This window comes from Sinocyclocheilus grahami, unplaced genomic scaffold (genome assembly GCF_001515645.1).
Source record: "Sinocyclocheilus grahami isolate Dianchi unplaced genomic scaffold, SAMN03320097.WGS_v1.1 scaffold310.1, whole genome shotgun sequence".
Lineage (NCBI taxonomy): Eukaryota > Metazoa > Chordata > Actinopteri > Cypriniformes > Cyprinidae > Sinocyclocheilus > Sinocyclocheilus grahami.
In genome coordinates this window covers 77,271-100,826 of record NW_015505489.1, presented here as the reverse complement: position 1 = coordinate 100,826, position 23,556 = coordinate 77,271, and the positions used below count along the sequence as shown (strand labels likewise).

General features: G+C 38.1%; 1 protein-coding gene across 1 annotated transcript in view; it reads left to right on the top strand.

Annotated features, from left to right (window-relative positions):
- dnah5 (dynein, axonemal, heavy chain 5) overlaps nucleotides 1-23,556 on the top strand; it is a 132,123-nt gene that overhangs the window by 42,721 nt on the left and 65,846 nt on the right. The window contains exons 34-49 of the mRNA XM_016293920.1: nucleotides 192-416; nucleotides 2,178-2,350; nucleotides 3,835-4,013; nucleotides 4,295-4,482; nucleotides 4,967-5,161; nucleotides 5,977-6,111; nucleotides 6,267-6,374; nucleotides 6,512-6,665; nucleotides 6,790-6,936; nucleotides 9,658-9,899; nucleotides 11,770-11,946; nucleotides 13,319-13,523; nucleotides 14,369-14,511; nucleotides 15,689-15,823; nucleotides 22,618-22,740; nucleotides 23,303-23,516. Coding sequence (XP_016149406.1) covers nucleotides 192-416; nucleotides 2,178-2,350; nucleotides 3,835-4,013; nucleotides 4,295-4,482; nucleotides 4,967-5,161; nucleotides 5,977-6,111; nucleotides 6,267-6,374; nucleotides 6,512-6,665; nucleotides 6,790-6,936; nucleotides 9,658-9,899; nucleotides 11,770-11,946; nucleotides 13,319-13,523; nucleotides 14,369-14,511; nucleotides 15,689-15,823; nucleotides 22,618-22,740; nucleotides 23,303-23,516 — 2,743 coding nt within the window. The remainder of the gene's footprint in view (nucleotides 1-191; nucleotides 417-2,177; nucleotides 2,351-3,834; nucleotides 4,014-4,294; nucleotides 4,483-4,966; nucleotides 5,162-5,976; nucleotides 6,112-6,266; nucleotides 6,375-6,511; nucleotides 6,666-6,789; nucleotides 6,937-9,657; nucleotides 9,900-11,769; nucleotides 11,947-13,318; nucleotides 13,524-14,368; nucleotides 14,512-15,688; nucleotides 15,824-22,617; nucleotides 22,741-23,302; nucleotides 23,517-23,556) is intronic.

Sequence of the window (23,556 nt, the reverse complement as noted above, 5' to 3'; positions counted from 1 at the left end):
AGAAAAAATAATACTCAAGTAAAGTACAGATACTCAAAAAGTGTACTTAAGTACAATACTCAAGTAAATGTACTTAGTTACTGTCCACCTCTGCAAAATAGTGACAGTGATCACTTGTGACCACAACTTGTACTGTAAATTGAGCAAAATGATACAGTATATTAACCGGACTGCTGGTTTCTTTTATTTAGGTTGGTTTACTGGGAATCCAGATGATCTGGACGAAGGATTCCGAGGATGCTTTGAGCAATGCCAGATATGACCGTAAGATCATGGCTAAAACCAACCATTTTTTTCTTGAGCTCCTCAACAATTTGATTGACATGACCACAAAGGACCTTGGAGCTGTTGAACGGACAAAATATGAAACACTAATCACCATTCATGTGCACCAGAGGGACATCTTTGATGATTTGGTGAGTGCCTTAAGGTGATGATACACGGGGCAGCTTTTTGAGCAATGTTGCTGGGCAACGTTGCCGTCAATGGGCAACCAGGTGAGACACAGGGCCACAACCGATCTAAAGTATCCAGATAGAAATTTGTTGCCAATTCTCAATGGGAAAGTGCCCAAGCAATATTTCTCAAAAAAGTTGCCTATGTATCATCACCTTTAATTTAGATTCTATTAATCCAATTTATATGGTATATGCTACGATTGCTCAGTAACAACTTAATTTAAGATCTTGCCTCATTATTATTCTAATAAAGTCTCTGCATTGTTGTCAGTTGCTCATTTGAGTTCAGCATGTAAGGATTTTAGAACTTTATTATCCTTTGGTAAACAAACCTCAATTTTTAAAGCTTTGCAATTGCCAATTTACAAAAGGCAATTTAGCTAATGACAGACACCCAAATTACAAAATTGCAGTCATTTTTGGGTTTGTTTCTTAATGTTTTAAACTTAAATAAGCTTCCTCATAATTTGAATGTCAACTGGCAAGGTTGGATGTCTTAAAGGGGTCATATGACGTTGCTAAAAAAGATAATTATTTGGTGTATTTGGTGTAATGAAACGTGTTTATGTGGTTTAAGCTTAAAAAAAAACATAATTTTCCACATACTGTACATTATTGTTTCTCCTCTATGCCCCGCCTTTCTGAAACGCGTTGATTTTTACAAAGATCATCTGTCTGAAAAGCGAGGTGTGCTCTGATTGGCCAGCTATCCAGTGCGTTGTGATTGGCCGAATACCTCATGCGTGTGACGGAAATGTTACGCCCCTTACCATACTGTGACAAAACCAATAAAACCCATTATAAACGAGGCATTTGTTGCATCCAGTGGGGACATAATTACTGATTATAATGACTTCTACTGTCTTTTTACGCGTTACGTTGCATCGCGCCGTGTAAACATAAAATCATGTCTGCATTTGTGATCGGAGAAACGACAAACAACAAGCGCTACTCTACACTGCTAAAAACTCGCGTTTGAATCGTCAGTGGCAAATCCTTTAAATATGAAAACGTACTTACAGGATGCGAGTCAGCATTGTTTGTCAGCATCATAGACTGTATAGGGTCAGCATGCGCACCGAAGGGGAAACAGGGGAAATTAATTCACCGGAACACTGGCATTGTAGGCTACGCTCCCAGGAAACAGTCCTAGTCCTCCGTAAAATGTGTTGCACACATCTGAATATTTGGTTTGAACTGTTCTGGAGCAGTGTTGTAAATACAACTTAACCACTGATTTCTAGTTGTGTCATCTTTTGGAAGGCCAAACAAAGTAATTTTTCTTTCACAACTAAACACACAGCGTCTCCACGACATGGCGGCAGCAGCAAAAATACTACAGCAAGAATCAAAGTTACGCTTTCTTTCTTTGCGTATGCATTTGGGCGGTGTTATGCAAATCTTCCCACACAGTGCCATAGACATGTCGGGGCGTGTTTAAACGAGGCGTTTTAGGAGGACGTGAACGAGTCTTACTTTTATAAAAAATACTGTATCTCTTTGGGTATGAGACTTTAGTCTATGCAACTTTAGGGGTCTTATCTATTCTTGTAACACTCCAAAGAGAGAGGAAAACTTGAAATCGCATCATATGACCCCTTTAATATCTCATGACTGAATGCCAAACAGCACTCAGACAGTTATAAGCATTCGTAGACATGTCTTTGAGACAACTCTAGAAGATAAACACTCAGCAAAACCTAATCTCTTGTCACACAGTGTCGTTTGCACATCAAAAGTCCCACAGACTTTGAATGGTTGAAGCAATGCCGCTTTTACTTTAATGAAGACTCGGATAAGATGATGATCAACATCACTGACGTGGGTTTCGAGTACCAGAATGAGTTTCTAGGCTGCACAGACAGGCTGGTCATCACTCCTCTCACTGACAGGTGCTGCTGGCAATTACAAGCTTGTTTACCTCTGTTTTTCCTCTGTGGGGCCATTTATGTATAATTACAATTCAGATGTGATTTCTTATAGATCATACAATTATAAATTGTGCCCAGAACAAAATACAAAATGTCCAAGAAAAGGATTAGCATAAGAAATTATATTATTCATAAGGAAAATGAATATTCACAATGGTGATTCTCATTAGATTATCATTACTGTAATACATGTTGTAATACTATGGTTTTTAAAATTTAAATATTCATAAATTAAAGGCTGCTCAACAAATACTACTAGCATGTATAAAAACTGAAATAATATATCACTTTACAGTAATGAGAATTATTATTTTTATTTGTTTATTTATTTTTTACTTTATGATAATGAGAATTTAGGCCTTAATTGTCACAAAAATATCACAGTGCAAAATATAAAACTCAATGGTCTTTAAGCAAAATATACATATATAAATATACATTACATTTAGCACATTTTTTTTAACTTTCCATACAGTCAATCAGTATTTTGTCTTGTGTTCTCATAAAAAAAAAATCTAAACATCTTCAGCCCCTAAAAAACTAAATTCCGTAAAATATTACTTTAAGTTTTTTAGTTTTTTCTGCAGAGAATATGTATGGATTTAAAAAGTAACCTTTTGTTGTAAATATGCTAAATGCATATGCCAATAATAAGACAACAACAACAACAATAATGATGATGATGATCTAATAGTAGTTATAAGTACATCTGAATGCATCATTGTTACGGGGCTGACAAGACGTGAGACGTGCGGATCCATAAGCAAGCTTTATTTAAAGCAGAGGAGGTCAGAAACACAGGCAGGGTCGAAACAGTGGCAAACAGGTATATGGCGGGCAAGACACAAGAATAATCCTAGGGCTAGCGAAGGTCCATGAACAGCGAACAGAATCAAAAGGGGCAAGACTAAAGGGAGAAATCCAGGAAAACAGGCGAAGATCAAAACTGAGAAAACAGACAAGGCAAGGCAAGGCAGGGCAAGGCAGGGCAAGGCAAGGCAAAACTAGGTTAGGAGGCTAACGGGGCTCTGTAGAGTAGCTATCAAATGATAGGCACTAAACAATACTGTTGAGGCAGAGGGAAGGGATCAGAGTGTTAAATAGTGAGTGAGTGATATGAAACAGATGTGTGCAATCAGTGAACCAGCTGTGTGCAATTAGTGCAATGAATGATGGGATATGTAGTCCGGGGTGATATGCCACAGTGTGTAGTGCGAGAGTCAATGAAAATGGAAAGGGTGACCTCTGATGGCTAGCAGACGGAAGTTCATGGACCGGATTCGTGACAATCATGTGTTATGAGTGTTCAAATATTTTTACTGGACAACAGACAAACATACTGATTAAGAAAATGTTTATTTGCAGTGCAAATGCTACTTTTTGACTAAGATTAAAATATATTAATCTCTGCATGATATTAAAGCCATTTTCAATATATTTCCCAGATGCTACATTACTTTAGCTCAAGCTCTGGGAATGAGCATGGGTGGAGCCCCAGCTGGGCCAGCAGGGACAGGAAAGACAGAAACCACTAAGGACATGGGCCGCTGCCTGGGCAAATATGTGGTGGTATTCAACTGCTCCGACCAGATGGACTTCAGAGGCTTGGGCAGAATATTCAAAGGTGCCACATGTGTGCTCAATGCACATTTAAAAAACAAATGTAACTTTATTCTTGCAAGTTAAATAAAATCATATTCATGTAATGTAATCATAAATGACAAAACATGTGAACTCTGTAAGTAATCATCTCTAATTCATTACCCATACGCAAGTAATTTTCAGATGATATGGTGTGTGAAATTAAACATGAGTAACCCATTCCTTTGATTTTTGTCATTTTATTAGAATGTTCATGTTCTTTTTGCATGCTTGAAGATGATGATTTTTTTTCTTTCTTTCTAGGTCTTGCTCAGTCTGGCTCCTGGGGTTGTTTTGATGAGTTTAACCGTATCGACCTGCCAGTGCTTTCAGTAGCAGCTCAGCAAATCGCCATTGTACTCACCTGCAAGAAAGAACGGAGGAAGAACTTCATCTTTACAGATGGAGATAACGTGGAGATGAACCCAGAATTTGGCATATTCCTCACCATGGTGAGCTGGTGTCTTTGTGTCTTCTTTAAAACATCACTCATCTCACAAATATTTACTTTAACACTAGGAAGTAGGAACTCAACTGTGACTGCACATCAACTGAATCCTGTATTATTGTGGCAAGTTGCAATGTATTATTTATTGGTGGCTTTTATCATATTGCCACTCTTTAAAAAAAAAAAGCAATAAAAATGTGACATTTCTAAAAACAATAAACCACTGAAGCTATGCATAACCATGATTTTTACCACTAATAAGGCCATACAATGAGATGCAGAGAACATTATTTATGTTTGGTAAATTCCTCCTATTTTCTTTTTCATATTATATAGAACACATGAAACATTTTACAGTTACTTATAGATATCTCATTACTGTTTGTGAAAATCTGTGAGAAAAGATCCAATGAATTGGTGGTTAGAGTGGAAAAAGTTTACACATATACAGTATGTTGTTATTTTCACTTTTTTCTCCTTCTGTTCAGAATCCTGGATATGCAGGGAGGCAGGAACTTCCAGAGAATCTGAAAATTAACTTCCGCTCAGTGGCGATGATGGTTCCTGACAGACAGATAATTATCAGAGTGAAACTGGCAAGCTGTGGCTTCATTGACAATATTGAACTTGCCAGGAAATTCTTCACTCTATACAAGCTGTGCGAGGAGCAGCTCTCTAAACAGGTGACTAGCGATATAACTAATAATCAATATAACTATTAATATATATAACTAACAATCAAATATTCAGTGAGTTCTGCCCTGCTCATTGTGAACTAGATTAACAAGTGAGGCTAGAAAATACAATAAACTGTTCTTGTTCAGGAACATGTGACAATGACACTAAATAATAATATTTAATATTACCACTTTCTTAGTATATTTTACTGAAAATTGCACTGTTCTTGAAATTCATCCCTATGGGACATTCTGTAAACTTGTCCTGCCAAACAACAGTAACAAATGTAACAAGGCAAATTCTCTCTCACTAAAAATGGCATTTAGAAATGTAATATTTGGCCAAGATTTGTTTGATGCATTTTCATTTACAATTTAAATGAATTAGCGTAAAATACTGACACTGTGACAAATGCGTCAGGAGTTATGACTATGTGTGAATTTCTTGTTTCTTAGCATTGTAGCACTGTTTAGCACCCCCAGTGGGGCGATCAGGACAAGTCCATGCCGATGTGTCCCCAGATTGAGCACTACCTTTTGACCAAGTTGTATGTCTCTATGCCTTACAGTTAGCTGCAAGCAGAAATTATTGGGGTTTAAGCACTCTAGAGCCTTCAAGTGCATGTGTAAAAAGATATTATGTATTATTTTGCAAGCCTATAAATACTTCATTAAGGCATAGAAAAAAACAACACAATTTTCAGCAATTTTAGGCCATTTTAGGTCATTAGGGCATTTTAGGCCATAGAACTATAGTGGTTTTTAATATTTATTTAATTTTTATTGCTGAGCTTGAGCTGGGTTTCCTTTTTTTCTCCTAGGTCCACTATGACTTCGGTCTCCGCAATATTCTGTCCGTCCTGCGCACACTTGGAGCAGCAAAACGGGCCAATCCTAATGACACAGAGTCTACTATTGTCATGAGAGTTTTGCGAGATATGAACCTGTCCAAACTGGTAAGAGTGCCAGCACACATACAGACATAGTTTTCACATATGAGCAACCAATGGACCAAACAGTCATACCTCATGTCGCTCTTTGTTTGATGATAGGTTCTCTCTTATATCAGTATCAGAAATCGTAACAGTGAAATGTGTCTCTGTCATTTAAGATTGATGAGGATGAGCCATTGTTTCTGAGTTTGATTGAGGATCTTTTCCCTGGAATTCAGTTGGATAAAGCTGGATACCCTGATCTGGAGTCAGCCATAGACAAACAGGTCGGGGAGAAAAAAAAAAAAAGAAAAAAAAAATATTTATATATACATTTGAAACTTTTATTTGATTGATCATTAGAATTTACACCAAAATTACACTAAGGGAACTTTTTTTTTTTATCTCTTCATTTTCCTACTAGGTAACTGAGGCTGGTCTAATCAATCACCCACCATGGAGGTTAAAGGTCATTCAGCTATATGAGACTCAAAGAGTTCGTCATGGGATGATGGCACTAGGACCCAGCGGAGCAGGAAAAACAACCTGCATTCATACCCTGATGAAGGCCATGACCGGTGAGAATTAGACATTAGGCACACAAACCAGCTGGCCATGATGTTACCATCAATATTTAATAGGTAATGTAAATATTACATGCTTTTAATTAATGTGTGATTTTGACTGTAAATTCGTGTCTAGATTGTGGCCAGCCTCACAGAGAGATGCGCATGAACCCTAAAGCTATAACTGCACCTCAAATGTTTGGTCGACTTGATGTGGCAACCAATGACTGGACTGATGGAATCTTTTCCACTCTTTGGAGGAAAACACTCAGAGCAAAGAAAGGTAGATCACCTGTTAAAAAAGGACTAGAATATGCATGAAGCTTTTTTCAGCTCTAAAAACTGTATTTCCTGAGATTATTCACATATACAGTGGCCTCCACTAATACTGGCACCCTTGATAAATATGAGCAAAGGCTGCTGTGAATATAAATATGCATCATTTATCTTTTTGATCTTTCATTCAAAAAATCCACAAAATTCTAACTTTTCATTGAAGTAAAACAATTGAACGTGGGGGGAAATTCACATTTTGAAATAAATGTTTTTCTCCAATGTTTGCTGGCCACAATTATTGGCACCCCTAGAAATTTTAAAACACCTCTGAAGTATATTCCCATTCATGTTTACTTTTTTTTTAGCACACCAGGGTGCATGGAATTGTCCAGCCATGACTTCCTGTTCCACAGGATTATAAATATGAGAACACATAGGCCAAATTCCCTTAATCATCCATCACAAGGAGTAAAACCAAATAATATAGTTCTGATGTGCAGAACAAGATTGTTGAGCTTCACAAAATAGAAAGTGGCTGTAAGAAAATAGCTAAATCTTTGAAAATACCCATTTCTACCATCAGTCAAGTCACCTTTATTTGTATAGCGCTTTATACAATACTGGTTGTGTCAAAGCAGCTTTACAGTGTTAAACAGGAAAATAGTTTGTAAATGATGCAAGAAGACAATAACAGAGTCATTTTTCAGCTAAAGTCAGTTCATTGATTATTCAGTGATGTCATCATCCAGTTGTGTTCTCTTCCAATAGTGTCTGTGTAATCAGTCAAGCGTCCCCAACTAAGCAAGCCAAAGGCGACAGTGGCAAGAAACCAAAACTCCATCGGTGACAAAAATGGAGAAAAAACCTTGGGTGAAACCAGGCTCAGTCAGGGGCCATTTCTCCTCTGGCCAGACGAAACCAGCATGGCATGGTTTAATTCCAGGATGCAGGGCAATCAGGGCAATAATAGGCAATAATTACGAAGTTCCAATCAACTAAAGATGTTACAAATCTGCCTGGAAGAGGATGTGTGTCTATATCGTCCTAATGCATGGTGAGGAGGAGAGTTTGCTAAAGTGGCTAAAGGCTCTCCAAGGATCACAGCTGGAGAATTGCAGAGATTAGTTGAAAGCCTAAAAAAATATATATATAATAATAATAATAATAAACAGGCCCTACATCATGTTCAGGAGAGTTTCAAACAGGGATAAAAAGTACCCCATGCTCACGGTTAAATATACGTCTTGTTCAGAAACATGGCATCATGGATTCTATCAAATACCAACAGATAAAAAATCTAAACCTGACTGCCTCTGTTAGAAATCTTATAGTGGGCTATGGTTGGATTTTCCATCAGGACAATGACCCAAAACAAACATCAAAATCAACACAAAAATGTGTCACTGAGCACAAAATGAAGCTTCAGCCATGGTCGTCTCAGTTCCCTGACCTGAACCCTATAGAAAATGAGTGGGGTGAACTGAAGAGAAGAAGCACCAGCATGGAGCTGAGAATCTGAAGGATCTGGAGAGATTCTGTATGAAGGAATGGTCTCTGATCTCATGTCAGGTGTTCTCCAAACTCATCAGGTATTATAGGAGAAAACTCAGAGCTGTTATCTTGGAAAAAGGACGTTGCAATAATTGGGTGCCAATAATTGTGGCCAACGTGAACTAGAGAAAAATATTTATTTCATAATAAGACCCCCACCCCCACCACCACACACACACTTTCCATTGTTTTGCTTCAATGATAGGTTAGGATTTTGTGAATTTTTTGAATGAAATATCAAAAGGATAAACCATGCAGATTTATTTTCACAGCCACCTTTGCTCATATTTACCAAGAGTGCCAATATTAGCGGAGGGCACTTTATCAAAGTAACCTTAAAAGTGTAAAGCAGTGAACATTAAAATTATTAAGTAGACTTGGCATGTCTGGTGTGAAATGTGCAAAAACACTTTTATTTTTAAGGGATTAAATGCGAAGGAGATGTGTTGCACTGCGTGAGGCAAATGGTGGTCACACCAGATACTGACTGGTTTTCGGACCCCCCAATACAGTAAAACTGCACATTTTAGAGTGGCCTTTTATTGTGGCCAGCCTAAGGCACACCTGTGCAATAATCATGCTGTCTAATCAGCATCTTGATATGCCACACCTGTGAGGTGGATGGATTATCTCGGCAAAGGAGAAGTGCTCACTAACACAGATTTAGACAGATTTGTGAACAATATTTGAGAGAAATAGGCCTTTTGTGTACATAGAAAAAGTCTTAGATCTCAGCTCATGAAAAATGGGGGCAAAAACAAAAGTGTTCCATTTATAATTTTGTTCAGTATATGTCAGCAGAGCCCCTCAGGGCTTTTTGATCTGGTTAGTTGTGTAAAAAAGCTGATGGTTTCCAAAGTGGATGAAAAACCTCTCAAACAGGCAAAGACCATACTTTGCCCTCCCTTTACATACAAGGCAGTGAGATGTATACCACACGAAAGAGAATGGTTTATTTAAATGGGGAAAACACGCTGAAGCCTATCAACTGGGCTTTTTAAATCAATGAACAAGTTCAGACATCAAACAGGCCTTTAGACACTAATGGGCAAAGCAATCAGCCATGAGGTGTCAAATGTCAATCATTGATCATAATGGCTGATGGAAGCCACATCATTATGCTTTTGTGTATCTGTATCTGTTTCATTTCTCATTTGTACTTCATTTTTGTGTATAGGGGAACACATATGGATTGTCCTTGATGGGCCAGTTGATGCTATATGGATTGAAAACCTAAACTCAGTCCTGGATGATAACCGCACACTGACATTGGCCAATGGTGACCGCATCCCCATGGCCCCCAATTGCAAGATTGTGTTTGAGCCACACAACATCGATAACGCTTCCCCAGCCACAGTGTCCCGTAATGGAATGGTGTTTATGAGCTCTTCTGTTCTTAACTGGAGCCCTATTTTGGAGGTGGGTGATGAGGAACCAGTACTGAACCATCCTTTTTTTAGGTATTGTATGTTTAGATAATTTAAGCAGTGCTTGAAGTGGGGAAACATGTGCCAGTACTCTCTTGAGTGACCCCCCCCCCCCATATTGTATTATCATATGTATCATTTATAATAAATGATACATATGATAATACAATTATTTTTAATAATATGCATATAATACAATATAACAATATAATATAATCTGAGATTAGCCTCATCACATTGTAGTATACATAAAAAAAGTATCTCCTTATCAGATAGTCAGCTAATTTAAATTTAAATGACATTAACACCAAAAATCACAGCTGTTTTCCCTTTTCATGCTCGCTCAGAAGCTGTGTTACTCGGGTTGGTTCGCTGCACTCAGTGAAAATAATGTAGAGTGTGATGAAATCCGAACACAAATCAGAGGAGATGCATTCAAAATGCATATTTACCAAATGGAATATATGATAAATGAATCTCGGCTGACGGCTTGTGATTGAATCACCGAAAAATGCACTTTCATACTCTGGAAACAGGGCTTCAGCTGCTCACGGACAGTGACTCTGATGCTTTGACGCTTTGTCGTACTGGCAACACAGGAAAAGTGCCGGTGCACAAGAAAAAGTGGCAGTACACTAAAGATTAAAATTTAGAAGTGCCGGTACTGCATACCGTTACATACCGGCCTTCTTAAGGCACTGAATTTAAGTAATCAAAAAAAAAAACTATTACCTGTCAGAGGATTCTTGCTTCCATTACTTATATGCATAAAATCAACAGAAATAGTTCACTCATAATGAAAATTCATTTACATCATTGTTTGAGTGTTCACTTTCCATGTAACATAAAGGAGGCATTTAACTCTTTTTCAAGTCTAAGTGACTGTAAAGCTCTAAAAAAAGACAAAAAAAGGTATCATACAAGTATTCATGATTATAAAATGGTCTTCTGAACAGTAGTTTTGTATGAGAAAGAGACCAAAATGTAGGTGGAAAATCTGTTGTAGCTTTCAAATTTCAATAATGCTTACATGTTTCGTGCATGTCAGAATAGGCCAAAGGACACCACAGTGAACATCATAAAGAGCAGGTTTGAATTGGCATAAGGGTGAAAGAGACAGGATAGCTACACCAAAAGAGATTCCAGTATATTGCTTGGATTTTAACATTTTAATGTGCGCAACTGATGACAAACTGAGGGTGGGCAATTGCTGACAGAATTTAAATTTTGAGGTGAACTATTCTGTTAAGTTTGTCAGAATAGTTCATTGTCTATTTACTCAGACATTTCTGTGTTTGACCTAAAGGGTTAGTTCAACCAAAATTTAAATCCTGTTGTCATTTATTCACCCTCATGGCAATCCAAATCCATAAAGATTTTGGTCATCAGTTTCATCATATGAAGCAATCTTGCCTCTACAGAACTTGAATGAAATCGCTAAATTTGAATGTTTTTTGAAGTATTGAAGTTTTAGGGGGAATGGACGTTCAATGGAGGAACAAAAGTCTACAAAATATATCCCTCCACATTTGCATCATAGAAGTGAAGAAAGGCATCCACAGAACCACGAAAGTAGAAACCGGTGGTTATGCTAGTTATTCCTTTTACTCCACTCTGAATTAATGGAGTCTAAAATCCCCAAGGCATTTCGCTCTGTCTTTATAACAGACTTCAAAGTGTTCAACTGTTCAATGGAAGAAGAGTAAATGAGGGAGAGCCAGAGAAAGACAGAGAAGAAGGACAAACTATTTTTGAGCTCTAAAGTATACTTCATTTAATTTCTGCGTGTGGACTTCTGTCTCCCACTCTCTGTGTTCTTCCCAACAGGTTTTTCATGTGTGTGTTTGTGTGTGTGCTCTTAGGGCTGGCTGAAGAACCGTTCCCCTCAGGAAGGAGTGGTCCTGAGGGAGCTCTTCTCCTCCTCCTTTCCTGAGCTGTATCGGTTCAGTGTTCAGTCTTTGCAGTATAAAATGGACATGCTGGAGGCCTTCATCATCATGCAGTGCATAAACATGCTGCAAGGACTCATTCAGCCCAAGGTTGTGCTTCAACAGCTGTAGTCCTCATTAACCCAGATTTTGCAACCATGAAAGACTGCCTACTATCTTGTAAATCAAAAATAAGGGTTTTAAACTTCGATTTCTGTCATTAAAGAAAAGAGCTGTAGTCCAGTGGTTAATACATACACTTTATATTAGGGGTCACCAATTAGCGGACTGCAGTAATGATCTTTTGGCGCTATATCCTATAATATTTTTTATCTAACCCGACCCTTTACGCTCCTATCATCTAGCAGCCTTGTTTCCCATAAAACTGCTAAAATAATACGATTTCACTGCATTTCATAGAGTGATATTTTACTTATATTGACAGTGGTTGTCATTAAACTGAAATATTGAATGTTTTTTGATCAGCTGAAGAAAATCAGATATGTCAACTTATTATTATATTATATAACATAAGCAAAAAAGCTTAAAACAGTCTACAGATATGAATATAATGAATTCCTGACCAGTTTGAATATTCGACCCATGCAGATTTTCCCCTTATCTGAAAGTCATGAATATGATTGGAATGAATTATTCCCAGTAAATGTCATGCATTATCCCTCACACTGACATTCGTAAAGCATTTAGCTATGAGATGCACATTATACAACCCTATTGTCACCACACTATCATTATGTGAGAATTCCGGCCCATTTAAACATGAGCTGAATATACGTTATACCCACTGGCTCTATAAAAAAAAAGAACCTGTAACCTTCAAAAGCACTTTAGGCTTGAAATAATATTTTTACATAATTTTTTTTTAATTCTACATTTTTACACAGTGTGCATGGTGCCCCAACAATACAACCTGCAAATGATTGTGACATTTCTGTCAAGGACGATAAAGAATATTAACACTTCAGGCTGTTCAGTCAAAAAGAAACATTTATTCCCAACTGCATGGCCTGAAATGTATTTGTTTACGAAAGCAGATTGGTGCAGTGGTGTCTTTTCCTTTCTTTAATTTATATGAAAGAGGCATATTTATTGTAAAGTGGACATACTGTAGTCTAGAACTATTATTTTTTTGGCCTTCTGAAATCTACTTAAAATGTTAGTCAAAGCTTCATATGTCACAATCACTCTCTTTTTGACCTTTAGAAATAAATAGGCTTTTATTTATTTATTTATTACAAGTGTGATATGTATAATTAAATGACATTGACTGTTATGATTGGCTAGCCTTCTCGCATGTGAAGTAGCTTACAATACCCTTGCCAAATGTATTATTGTAGTTTTTTTTTGGTTTGGATATGTTTGATTAAGCATAATATCTGTTCTCTTAGTTTATTGTGCAAAAATAAATAAATAAATTATCTGACAGACTTTTGATGATGTCTTTGATGATGTAACCCATCAGGAGCAGGGAGGGGAGCTTTCTCGTGAGCACACGGAGCGTCTGTATGTCTTCGCTCTGATGTGGAGTGTGGGAGCCCTATTGGAACTGGATGATCGAATGAAGTTGGAGAGATGGCTCCGTCACCATGACAGCATTCACCTTGACCTTCCCAACATCCCTCTCCACAGCGAGGACACTATGTTTGACTTTTACGTCACTAATGATGGTATCTAATATACTTGCACCCCTCCTTCTCCCCAGTGTTATATTTGCTTTATTTTTGCATCTATCACACAATACATTTATCTTTGCCAATTATAGTTCTGATAGTTCTGTTTTCTACAACTCCTCCATTTATCTAAAGTAATTAGGTAAATTGTAATTAGGTGAACTAATCAACATAGAAGCTTCTGCCTTCATTGATCTGCCTTAAATTGGAAAAAATGATCTATAAATTGGAAAATGTATAGTTTTTCCAATGACAAAGTAAATGACAAGGAAACACTAATTGACCATTTTTCTTCTGTACAGGAACATGCAAGGAAAATACTCAATCTGTCAGTACAATTCAAGCAGCAGGCTACAGAGTTTCTCTGACATTTTTGTATAGAGAGGCAAATTTGCAGGCTTATGGAGAATACCGAATCTGTAGTCTGCCTCCAGACAAATCTGACACTCAAGAAAGTTTTTTTAAAACTGATTCTGTTTTTGTTGATTTTTATGAGTATATTCCACGCTGACTTGTTTTCACAGCTAAAGCATATAACAAAATAGCTTAGACCCAAAAGTCTATAGTTCACAAGGTCATTTAGAATTGTTACTGCTAAATATTGTACACTTTGCAATTCAAATAGACCCCTAATTGGCAGCATTCATGTCTAAATAAGATAAACTTTCCCAGCCCGCATTTTCATGCCAAAAACTCCACTTGTGAGTCGGAACCAGAGCTAATAACCCTATTTAATTATAGAACACATTTTGCTTTTCGGTCTGGAATTTTAATGAAGGTGCTTGCATGATGCTCTATTCAGAGTGCTGACAATGGAAATTTAGCTATTGTGTGTTTTGCAGGCCACTGGGTTCACTGGAATACCAGAGTGGAAGAGTATATTTACCCACCCGACTCCACACCAGAGTATGGATCCATACTGGTGCCCAATGTAGACAATGTTCGCACTGACTTTCTCATCCAGACCATTGCAAAGCAGGGCAAGGTGAGCGCCATTTTAAAAAAGTTCTGTATGATTACTTGTACTGCATCGTGTTTGCAAGATTACATGCAACTGACTGCAACTTCTTTTGAGGGATTTCGTCATTTTACTAAACTATGAATGAACATTCATTCATGAATTAATCAACACCTTTTTTTTTTATTTTGTTTGCTGTGAGACAGCTGTGCACCATAAACCGATTCATAGTTGTAGTCCATTGTGCATTTGATTCCAAGTCTTCAGCATAAATTATAAAACTGTATGAGGAAAAGGTCCATAATTATTCATTATGCATAGATAATTGTCCCTATCTGCTGTTACATTCAACACTGCTTTTGTTTAACATTCAAAATTGGAGCATCAAGCAATTTACGAAACAGATTTGCAGCAATAATGCTAATTGACATTAGCTGTCTCGAGTGATACGCAACGCAACATGCCAAATTTGCATTACAGCAAGTTTTTACTTGAGAGATGCAAGGACACCCTGTTGGAAATGCGGACCAGGGAATGGGAATAACTTGCCATCAATAAAAAAATGCTTTCTGAAACTTATGCAAAGTTAACCTTTGCTGTCAGAGCACTGACACATTTATCATTTTGTGTATTTTGATTTTGAAAGCTTTTTGTCATGTCACATTTATCTGCCTGTTACATATTTTATATTGTCAAGAAATGGTGACAAGAAATGTGTTAGGATATGTGCAATTGGGAGCATATAGCATGATAAAGACGCTAATTCAGTTACTTTGGATATTAAAATATGTTCTCAAAACCAGCATTAAAAAGACTGCAACAGGCTATGTTTGTTAGAATACATAGTTCTCATTATTCAGTCCACAAAAATCTGACTGAACACCCATTAGCACCGGCTCTGGCACATGAACAAGCACCATTTTGGTGGAATAGGGTTATCTGTTTCTTTGTGAATTGGCCAGCAATTGTAGATTGTATTATAAAAGCCTCTGGGTCTTATAAAAGCATTATTAGTGTAGGTTCTCAACAATGACACCATGTAGTGCTGCATTATTGATTCCTCTGAGTGAGGCTTGTTTAACTGGACAGCTACTTTGTTTGTCATCAAGACTTTTCCTGTGCTGCCAGCACTATGATTAGCTGTACACAAGGACATATGGTCGCCCTCTCTGGAGTCTACTCACATTTTCTTCATGTGTTTCAGGCTGTGCTTTTGATAGGAGAGCAGGGCACTGCCAAAACTGTCATCATCAAAGGCTGCATGTCCAAATACGACCCAGAGTCCCACACTGCCAAGAGTCTCAATTTCTCTTCTGCCACCACACCTCTTATGTTTCAGGTACATAAAGACAATGTTTTCCCCAAAACATGTTCAGTATTTTGCTATCTTTGTCTTTCATCAGCAGGTATTTGGGTAACATTTTCTATGCACATATATGTATGCACAGTGTTGTAATGCATTTATGATGAAATATTAATTTATTATTTGGGGACTAACTAACTAAAGTTGTGATGCATTTTAGTACCAAGACAGTAGGTCAGTTATTTTTACAATAGTGTAGTAGTTTTTTTTTTTGTAATATGGCTTAGAAGAATTATAATAAAATAAATAACAATGTAGCATGACAAAATACTGTCACTGTTTTTTATAAGGTATTGTACATAAAGCATAAAAACTAAACTGCCTAAGCTACCACTGAAATCCAATACATTATAGTTTTAAAAACAAAAGCTTAATTTGAGTCCCTGCACTGCATTTTACAACATTTTTGTGGAAACATATTTAGTTATTTAATACTGCTCTTTAGCACATATTTATTAGTTTATTATTAATACTTATTTATTAGTATTTATTGGTTATATAATACTGTAACTTTTATCATAGTGTGCAGTGTGTTTTATGCATGGTACTTTTAAATGTATTATAACATATTACTGTGGTTAATACTTTTTATGAAATGTAAGAAATTAATGCTTTTATTCAGCAACGATGCATTAAATTTATCAAAAGTGACAGTAAAGACTTTTACAATAAATTATTTTGAACTTTCTATTAGCAAAGAATCCTGAAAAGCATTACAGTGTCCATAGAAATTAATTATAATTATACGGTTTTTGAGTCACGGATCGGATAATTTTTTTGGACCAGCAAGAAAAAAAAGATATTTCAGTGTAACTTTGCTTTCCATTTATTACTTAAAACTTAGTACTTCTTCGATACCACTGCAAAAACTACTAACCTAACTAATAAAGTTCAAACATGATTAAAGAGCCAGTAAAAAATAAGAACAAATACACAAAGTCAACCACGCCTATCTAAAACGGCTCGTTCTAACACGCCCCCACATGTCTACATCACGATGTGGGAAGATTTGCATAACGCCGCCCAAATGTTCATGCAAAGAAAGAAGGCGTAACTTTTATTCTCACTTTAGTATTGCTGTTGCCGCCGCCATGTCGTGAAGGCACTTTGTGTTTCGTTGTGAAAGCGAAACTACTTTGTTTGGCCTTCCAAAAGAGGACGATATCCACTTCGTCATGCCTGGAGCTGATCCGTGCTGGTCGCTGAAGAAATACATCAACTTCGCGATGTGAATCGCCGGATCGGCTTTCACTGTGGACGAAGCGGAGTCCAGCCCGGGGTCGTCACATGTGGTTGCCGCAAGCACGCCGGCCGCACCTTCGTTCTCAAGCCTGCCAGCCGCCGCTCACTCTAGCCCGCTGGCCGTTCCTCACTCTAGGCCTCCGGCCGCCGCTCACTCTAGCCTGCCGTGTGTAACGCTGTACGTTTTGTTGTGAAAGCGAAACTAAAAAAAGAAGACAAGACTAGAAATCAGTTGTATTTACAACACTGTTCCAGAACAGTTGAACCCAATATATTCAGATGTGTGCAGCGCATTTTATGGAGGACTGTTTCCTGATCCTGTAGAGTAGACTACAATGCCGGCTGTTCTGACTCACAGACTTTAAATACGTTTTTATATTTAAAGAATTTGCCACTGATGATTCAAACACGAGTTTTGAGCAGTGTAGAGTAGCACTTGTTGTTTGTAATTTCTCCGATCACAAATGCAGACATGGTTTTAAGTCATTATAATCCGTAATTATGTCCCCACTTGATGCAACAAATGCCTCGTTGAACAATGTCTCGTTGCTCCGGCCGGGACACGGCATCACAATATGGTAAGGGGCGTAACATTTCCGTCACATGCTTGAGGTATTCGGCCAATCACAATGCACTGGATAGCTGGCCAATCAGAGCACACCTTGCTTTTCAGACCGATGAGCTTTGAAAAAAATCGATGCATTTCAGAAAGGCGGGGCATAGAGAAGAATCAATTATGTACATATGTGTTTTTTTAACCTTAAACTGCATAAACACATTTCATTACACCAAATACACCAAATAATGTTATTTTTAGCAACATCATATGACCCCTTTAAGATCTGACGCACAGATCCAATATAATGATACACATCCAATTACTTTCTCATCGCACGAGCACCGAATTGAGTTCGCTTTAGCCTGTTCTTGCAGTGGAATGGCTTAAAATCACTTGAGTGTGTAAACAAGTACAAATGATTAACTTTCACTTTATTATGGTTACATTTTGCAATAAATTCACGGATCACATGCGTGCCGAACCTCTGATCAATGTTGCCAACTTTTTTCAATGGAAAGTAGCTAAAGCCTACTAGAAAAGTCATTAAATGTCACTAGATGACGTCATGCGTTAATTAGCATATTATTCACTTCATTGCGTCGTATTTGCATTCTGCCTAGTGTCAACCTTTTATGTTTGTTTGTCTCTCTCCTTCTCTGTTCTCCCATACTGAATTAATAGAGCCTATCTCTATTTTAACTGCACTTTGCCTATGTCTGCTAATACACTACTTTCTTTTTTCTATTGGTCTCTGGAATTGTCAGTCTGCAGTAAACAAAGCAGATTTCATAGCATCTATTACTAGTCATTCAAGACTTAACCCCATGGCCCTGACAGAGACGTGGATCAAAACAGAGGACACTGCTACTCCTGCGGCACGCTCCAATAATTTCTCATTTTCCCACACTCCCCGTCTGACTGGAAGAGTCTGTACTGGTCTGCTTATCTCTAAATAAAATGTATTCCTTTACCTTCTCTGGGTATTAATAGCTCTTTTGAATCACATTTAGTCACTATTACCCACCCTTTTAAAATCCATTTTGTAATTGTTTATTGACACCCAGGACCACAAGGTAACTTCTTGGATGAATTAGATGTGCTACTCTCAACCTTTTCTTAGGATGGTACTCCCCTAGTTATGCTTGGAGACTTCATCATCCACCTAGATGAACCTCAGGCTGCAGACTTCCACACTCTGCTTGCCTCTTTTGAGCTCAAGAGAGTGTTAACTACGACTACTCACAAATCAGGCAACCAACTGGATCTTATTTACACACGACACTGCTCCACTGATCATGTACTGGTTACTCCACTGCACACCTCGGATCACTTCCTCCTCACTCTTAACCTCAACATTGTTCCTGACACAACACATACCCCTCCACATGTCATCTTTCGACATAACCTACGCTCACTCTCACCTTCCCGGCTATCTGCTATGGTTTCATCTTCGCTTCCTCCCCCTAAACAGTTATCATTGATGCTAACAGTGCTACTGATACTTTCTGCTCCATTCTTACATATCGTTTAGACACTGTCTGCCCCTTGTCTTCCAGACCAGCCCGTACCACCCCTTCTGCCCCTTGGCTGTCTGATGTTCTCCGCGAATATCGTTCTAAGCTCAGGGCTGCTGAAAGGATATGGTGCAAATCAAAAAATCCTACTGACCTTAATGTGTATCAGTTACTCCTCTCTTCCTTCTCCGCTAATGTCTCCACTGCTAAAAGGACATGCTATCATAACAAAATTAACAATTCCTCTAATTCTTGCATGCTCTTTAAAACATTTTCCTCCCTCCTTTGTCCTCCTCCTCCCCCTCCTTCATCAACTCTAACAGCTGACGACTTTGCCTCATTCTTCATTAATAAAATTAAAACCATCAGTGCACAATTTTCCACACCACAATCTGTGTCAAGCACATCTTACCAGCAAACATACACCGGTTCACATCCTTCTCTGAACTATCTGAGGCAGAAGTCTCCAAATTCCTTTCTAATCATCCTAATACTTGTCCGCTTGATCCTATTCCATCTCATCTCCTTCAAGCCATTTCTCCTGCAGTTATACTTGCACTCACTCACTTCATTAACACATCCCTTCACACGGGTGTTTTTCCCTCAGCATTTAGACAGGCTCGTATAACCCCTCTACTTAAGAAACTCACCCTTAACCCATCTCTTTTAGAGAACTACAGACCGGTTTCCCTTCTTCCTTTCATTGCAAAAACACTTTAACGAGCTGTGTCCAATCAAGTTGAATCAAGTTGCCTTTCTCACACAGAACAACCTCCTCGACAGCAACCAGTCTGGTTTCAGAAGTGGACATTCAGCCAAGACTGCCTTGCTCTCAGTTGTTGAAGCCCTAAGACTGGCAAGAGCGGATTCCAAATCTTCAATACTTATCTTGCTGGATCTGTCCGCTGCTTTTGACACAGTTAACCACCAGATCCTCCTGTCAACCCTATTGACAAATGGCATCTCAGGAACCGCACTCCAGTGATTTGAGTCTTACCTCTCAGATAGGTCCTTCAAGGTACCTTGGAGAGGTGAGGTATCCAAGTCACGAAATCTAACTACTGGGGTGCCTCAGGGCTCAGTTCTTGGACCACTTCTCTTCTCTGTCTACATGGCATCACTAGGTTGTCATTCAGAAACATGGCTTTTCATATCACTGCTATGCTGATGACACTCAGCTCTACCTCTCATTCCATCCCGATGATCCGACAATACCTGCTTGCATCTCAGCTTGTCTAACAGACATTTCTTGCTGGATGAAGGACCATCACCTTCAACTCAACCTTGCCCAGACAGAACTGCTTGTGGTTCCATCAAACCCATCGTTTCATCACAATTTCACCATCCATTTAAGCACATCAACCATAACTCCTTCAAAAACAGCCAGAAATCTTGGAGTTATGATTGATTATCAGCTGACTTTCTCAGACCACATTGCTAAAACTGCCCGGTCCTGCAGATTTGCTTTATTCAACATCAAGAAAATCAGGCTCTTTCTTTCAGAACAAGCTTCACAACTCCTTGTTCAAACTCTTGTTCTGTCCAGGTTGAACTATTGCAATGCTCTCTTGGCAGGTCTTCCAGCCAGTTCTATTAAACCTTTACAATTAATCCAGAACTCGGCAACAAGATTAATTTTTAATGAGCGGAAAAGAATGCATGTCACACCTCTGTTTATCGATTTGCACTGGCTACCAGTAGCTGCTCGCATAAAATTCAAGGCATTAATGTTTGCCTACAAAATCACCACTGGCTCTGCCCCCCTTTACCTAAATTCATTACTTCAGACTTATGTTCCCTCTAGAAGCTTGTGTTCTGCAAGTGAACATCGCTTTATCGTGCCATCCCAAAGAGGCACAAAATCACTTTCACAGACTTTTAAATTAAATGTTCCCTCCTGGTGGAATGACCTGCCCAACTCAATCCGAGCAGCTGAGTCCTTAGCCATCTTCAAGAATCGGCTAAAAACACATTTCTTCCATCTTTATTTGACCCTCTAGCTGTAGGACTCTCTATTCTAATTCTATTCTTTAAAAAAAAAACTTGCCCCTTTTAGACTTGCATTCTATTCATTTACAAACTGCTTGTTTTCTTAAAAAAAGCTTGCTCTATTCTTTTTCTATTCTATTTTTATTTATTATATAATTGTTAATTAATTAAAAAAAAACAAGAAAAAAACCCTTGCTACGTGTACTGCGTTAAGCGAACTGAGACTTGTTATAGCACTTACATATCATTGCTCTCTTGTTGATTTTGATTGCTTCCATTGTCCTCATTTGTAAGTCGCTGTGGATAAAAGCGTCTGCTAAATGACTAAATGTAAATGTGTTTATGTAAGTGCTGCTAAATGTAAATGTAAGTGCTGCTCCTCTCAGTCACTCACTTAACAGAGCAGACGCAGAGATGTGTGTGTGGAGCGGGAAAACAAAACTTTGTGCTCGTGTGGCAGTACCGGCGAGTCTCAGAGACTAAATAAGGTTTGTCCAACAAATCGCTAGATTATTCGCTAGGTGCTTTTTTGGAAAAAAGTCGCTAAATGGGTCTGAAAAGTCGCTATATCTAGCGACAAAGTCACTAAGATGGCAACACTGCCCCTAATTATAATACAACTATTTTCAACTCTAATAAGAAGCATTACTTGAGCACCCATTTAGCATACACTGAAAATAAAAAAATATTTACTGTATTTTGATGAGTGAGTGATGTGACGTGTGGCCAAGTATGGTGTCCCGGAATTTGTGCTCTGCATTTATCCCATCCAAGTGCACACACACAGCAGTGAGTAGTGAACACACACACACACACACACACGGAGCAGTGGGCAGCCATTTTTGCTGCGGCGCCCGAGGAGCAGTTGTGTGTTTGGTGCCTTCTTCAAAGGCCACTTCAGTCGTGGTATTGAGGGTGGAAGAGAGCACGTTTCATTCACTCCCCCACCTGCAATCCCTGCCAGTACCGACACTCGAACCGGTGACATTTGGGTTACAAGTCCGACTTCTCTAACCATTAGTCTACGGCTGCCCCAGATCAAATAAATGCAGTCTTGGTGAGCATAAAAGCACACATTAAATTTGAAAAAAAATGTAATAAATAAAAAATAAATAAATAAATACAAATAACGACCACAATTTTGAACAGTAGTGTGAAATATATACGTTAACAGCATTATAGTGTATTTACAGGTTTCCTAAAAAGTGTTATCTTTTGGGCAAATGTGACACCAAGAAACCCAAAATGAACTGAAAGCATCAGTGTGGGTAGCAATCCCTAGACTGAGATGTTAAGTGTTATTTTGCCTGGCTAATGGTTCCATCACATTCCCTGCTTCATTATTCATTATTGACTGTGTTATTGATCCAAATCTAATCTGTGCTTCCTAATTTATGAGCAGCTGTTAGATGTATTTGTGTGTAATCTGCATGTTTATGACTGTTTCTGTGACTGGGACTTTTTAGCGTTCTGTGGAGAGTTATGTAGATAAACGAATGGGAACCACGTATGGCCCTCCGGCAGGGAAAAAAATGTCCATCTTTATTGACGACATCAATATGCCTGTGATCAATGAGTGGGGTGACCAGGTAAGAAACTGCATATGAAAAAAGCTGCCTAAATAGTTCCTTTAAGCTGCATAATGTAACACACACTATTTGTATGTTTGTGCTTTTTTTATGTGGTAAAGTTTAATTCCCAAGAAGCACAGGTGAATTCATTAAACAGTTTCAATACAAATACCTGCATCCTATTCACTAACCACCCAAAATAATTTTTTTAAGGTCTATCTGTGCTGTTACAGGCAAACAGGTCTCCTTTCTATTGGAATTAAGTTTATTATTCCCAAAATTCAGCATTGTTTGCCTTGTATAATTTATGTTGCACTAATCTCCCCCCTGAAAGCAGGTGGTAGACATTATTTTGTTTAAAGGAGACAGTTGTGTACATTTTCTCTTCGACATGTCAGTAGTCATTTATCAAATGATGATATAATACATTGTTGATTATAAATCAAGACACTTGATTTGCATAATTCCTTTTTAGTGCACTGGTGCTAAAACATCTACTCTCTCAATGTGGACTCTCTATTTGCAAAGTTTGAACAACAAAAAAAAACATGTTGACAGAACCCATTTACTCTCTTCACAGGTCACCAATGAGATAGTTCGGCAGCTGATGGAGCAAAATGGCTTCTTTAACCTGGAGAAACCAGGAGAGTTCACCAACATTGTGGATATCCAATTCTTGGCAGCTATGATCCATCCTGGAGGGGGACGAAATGACATTCCCCAGAGACTGAAGAGACAGTTTTCTATTTTCAACTGTACTCTTCCTTCCAATGCCTCCATAGACAAGATTTTTGGTTAGTATTATGGTCTGTCATTTGCAAAAGATAAAAAAAA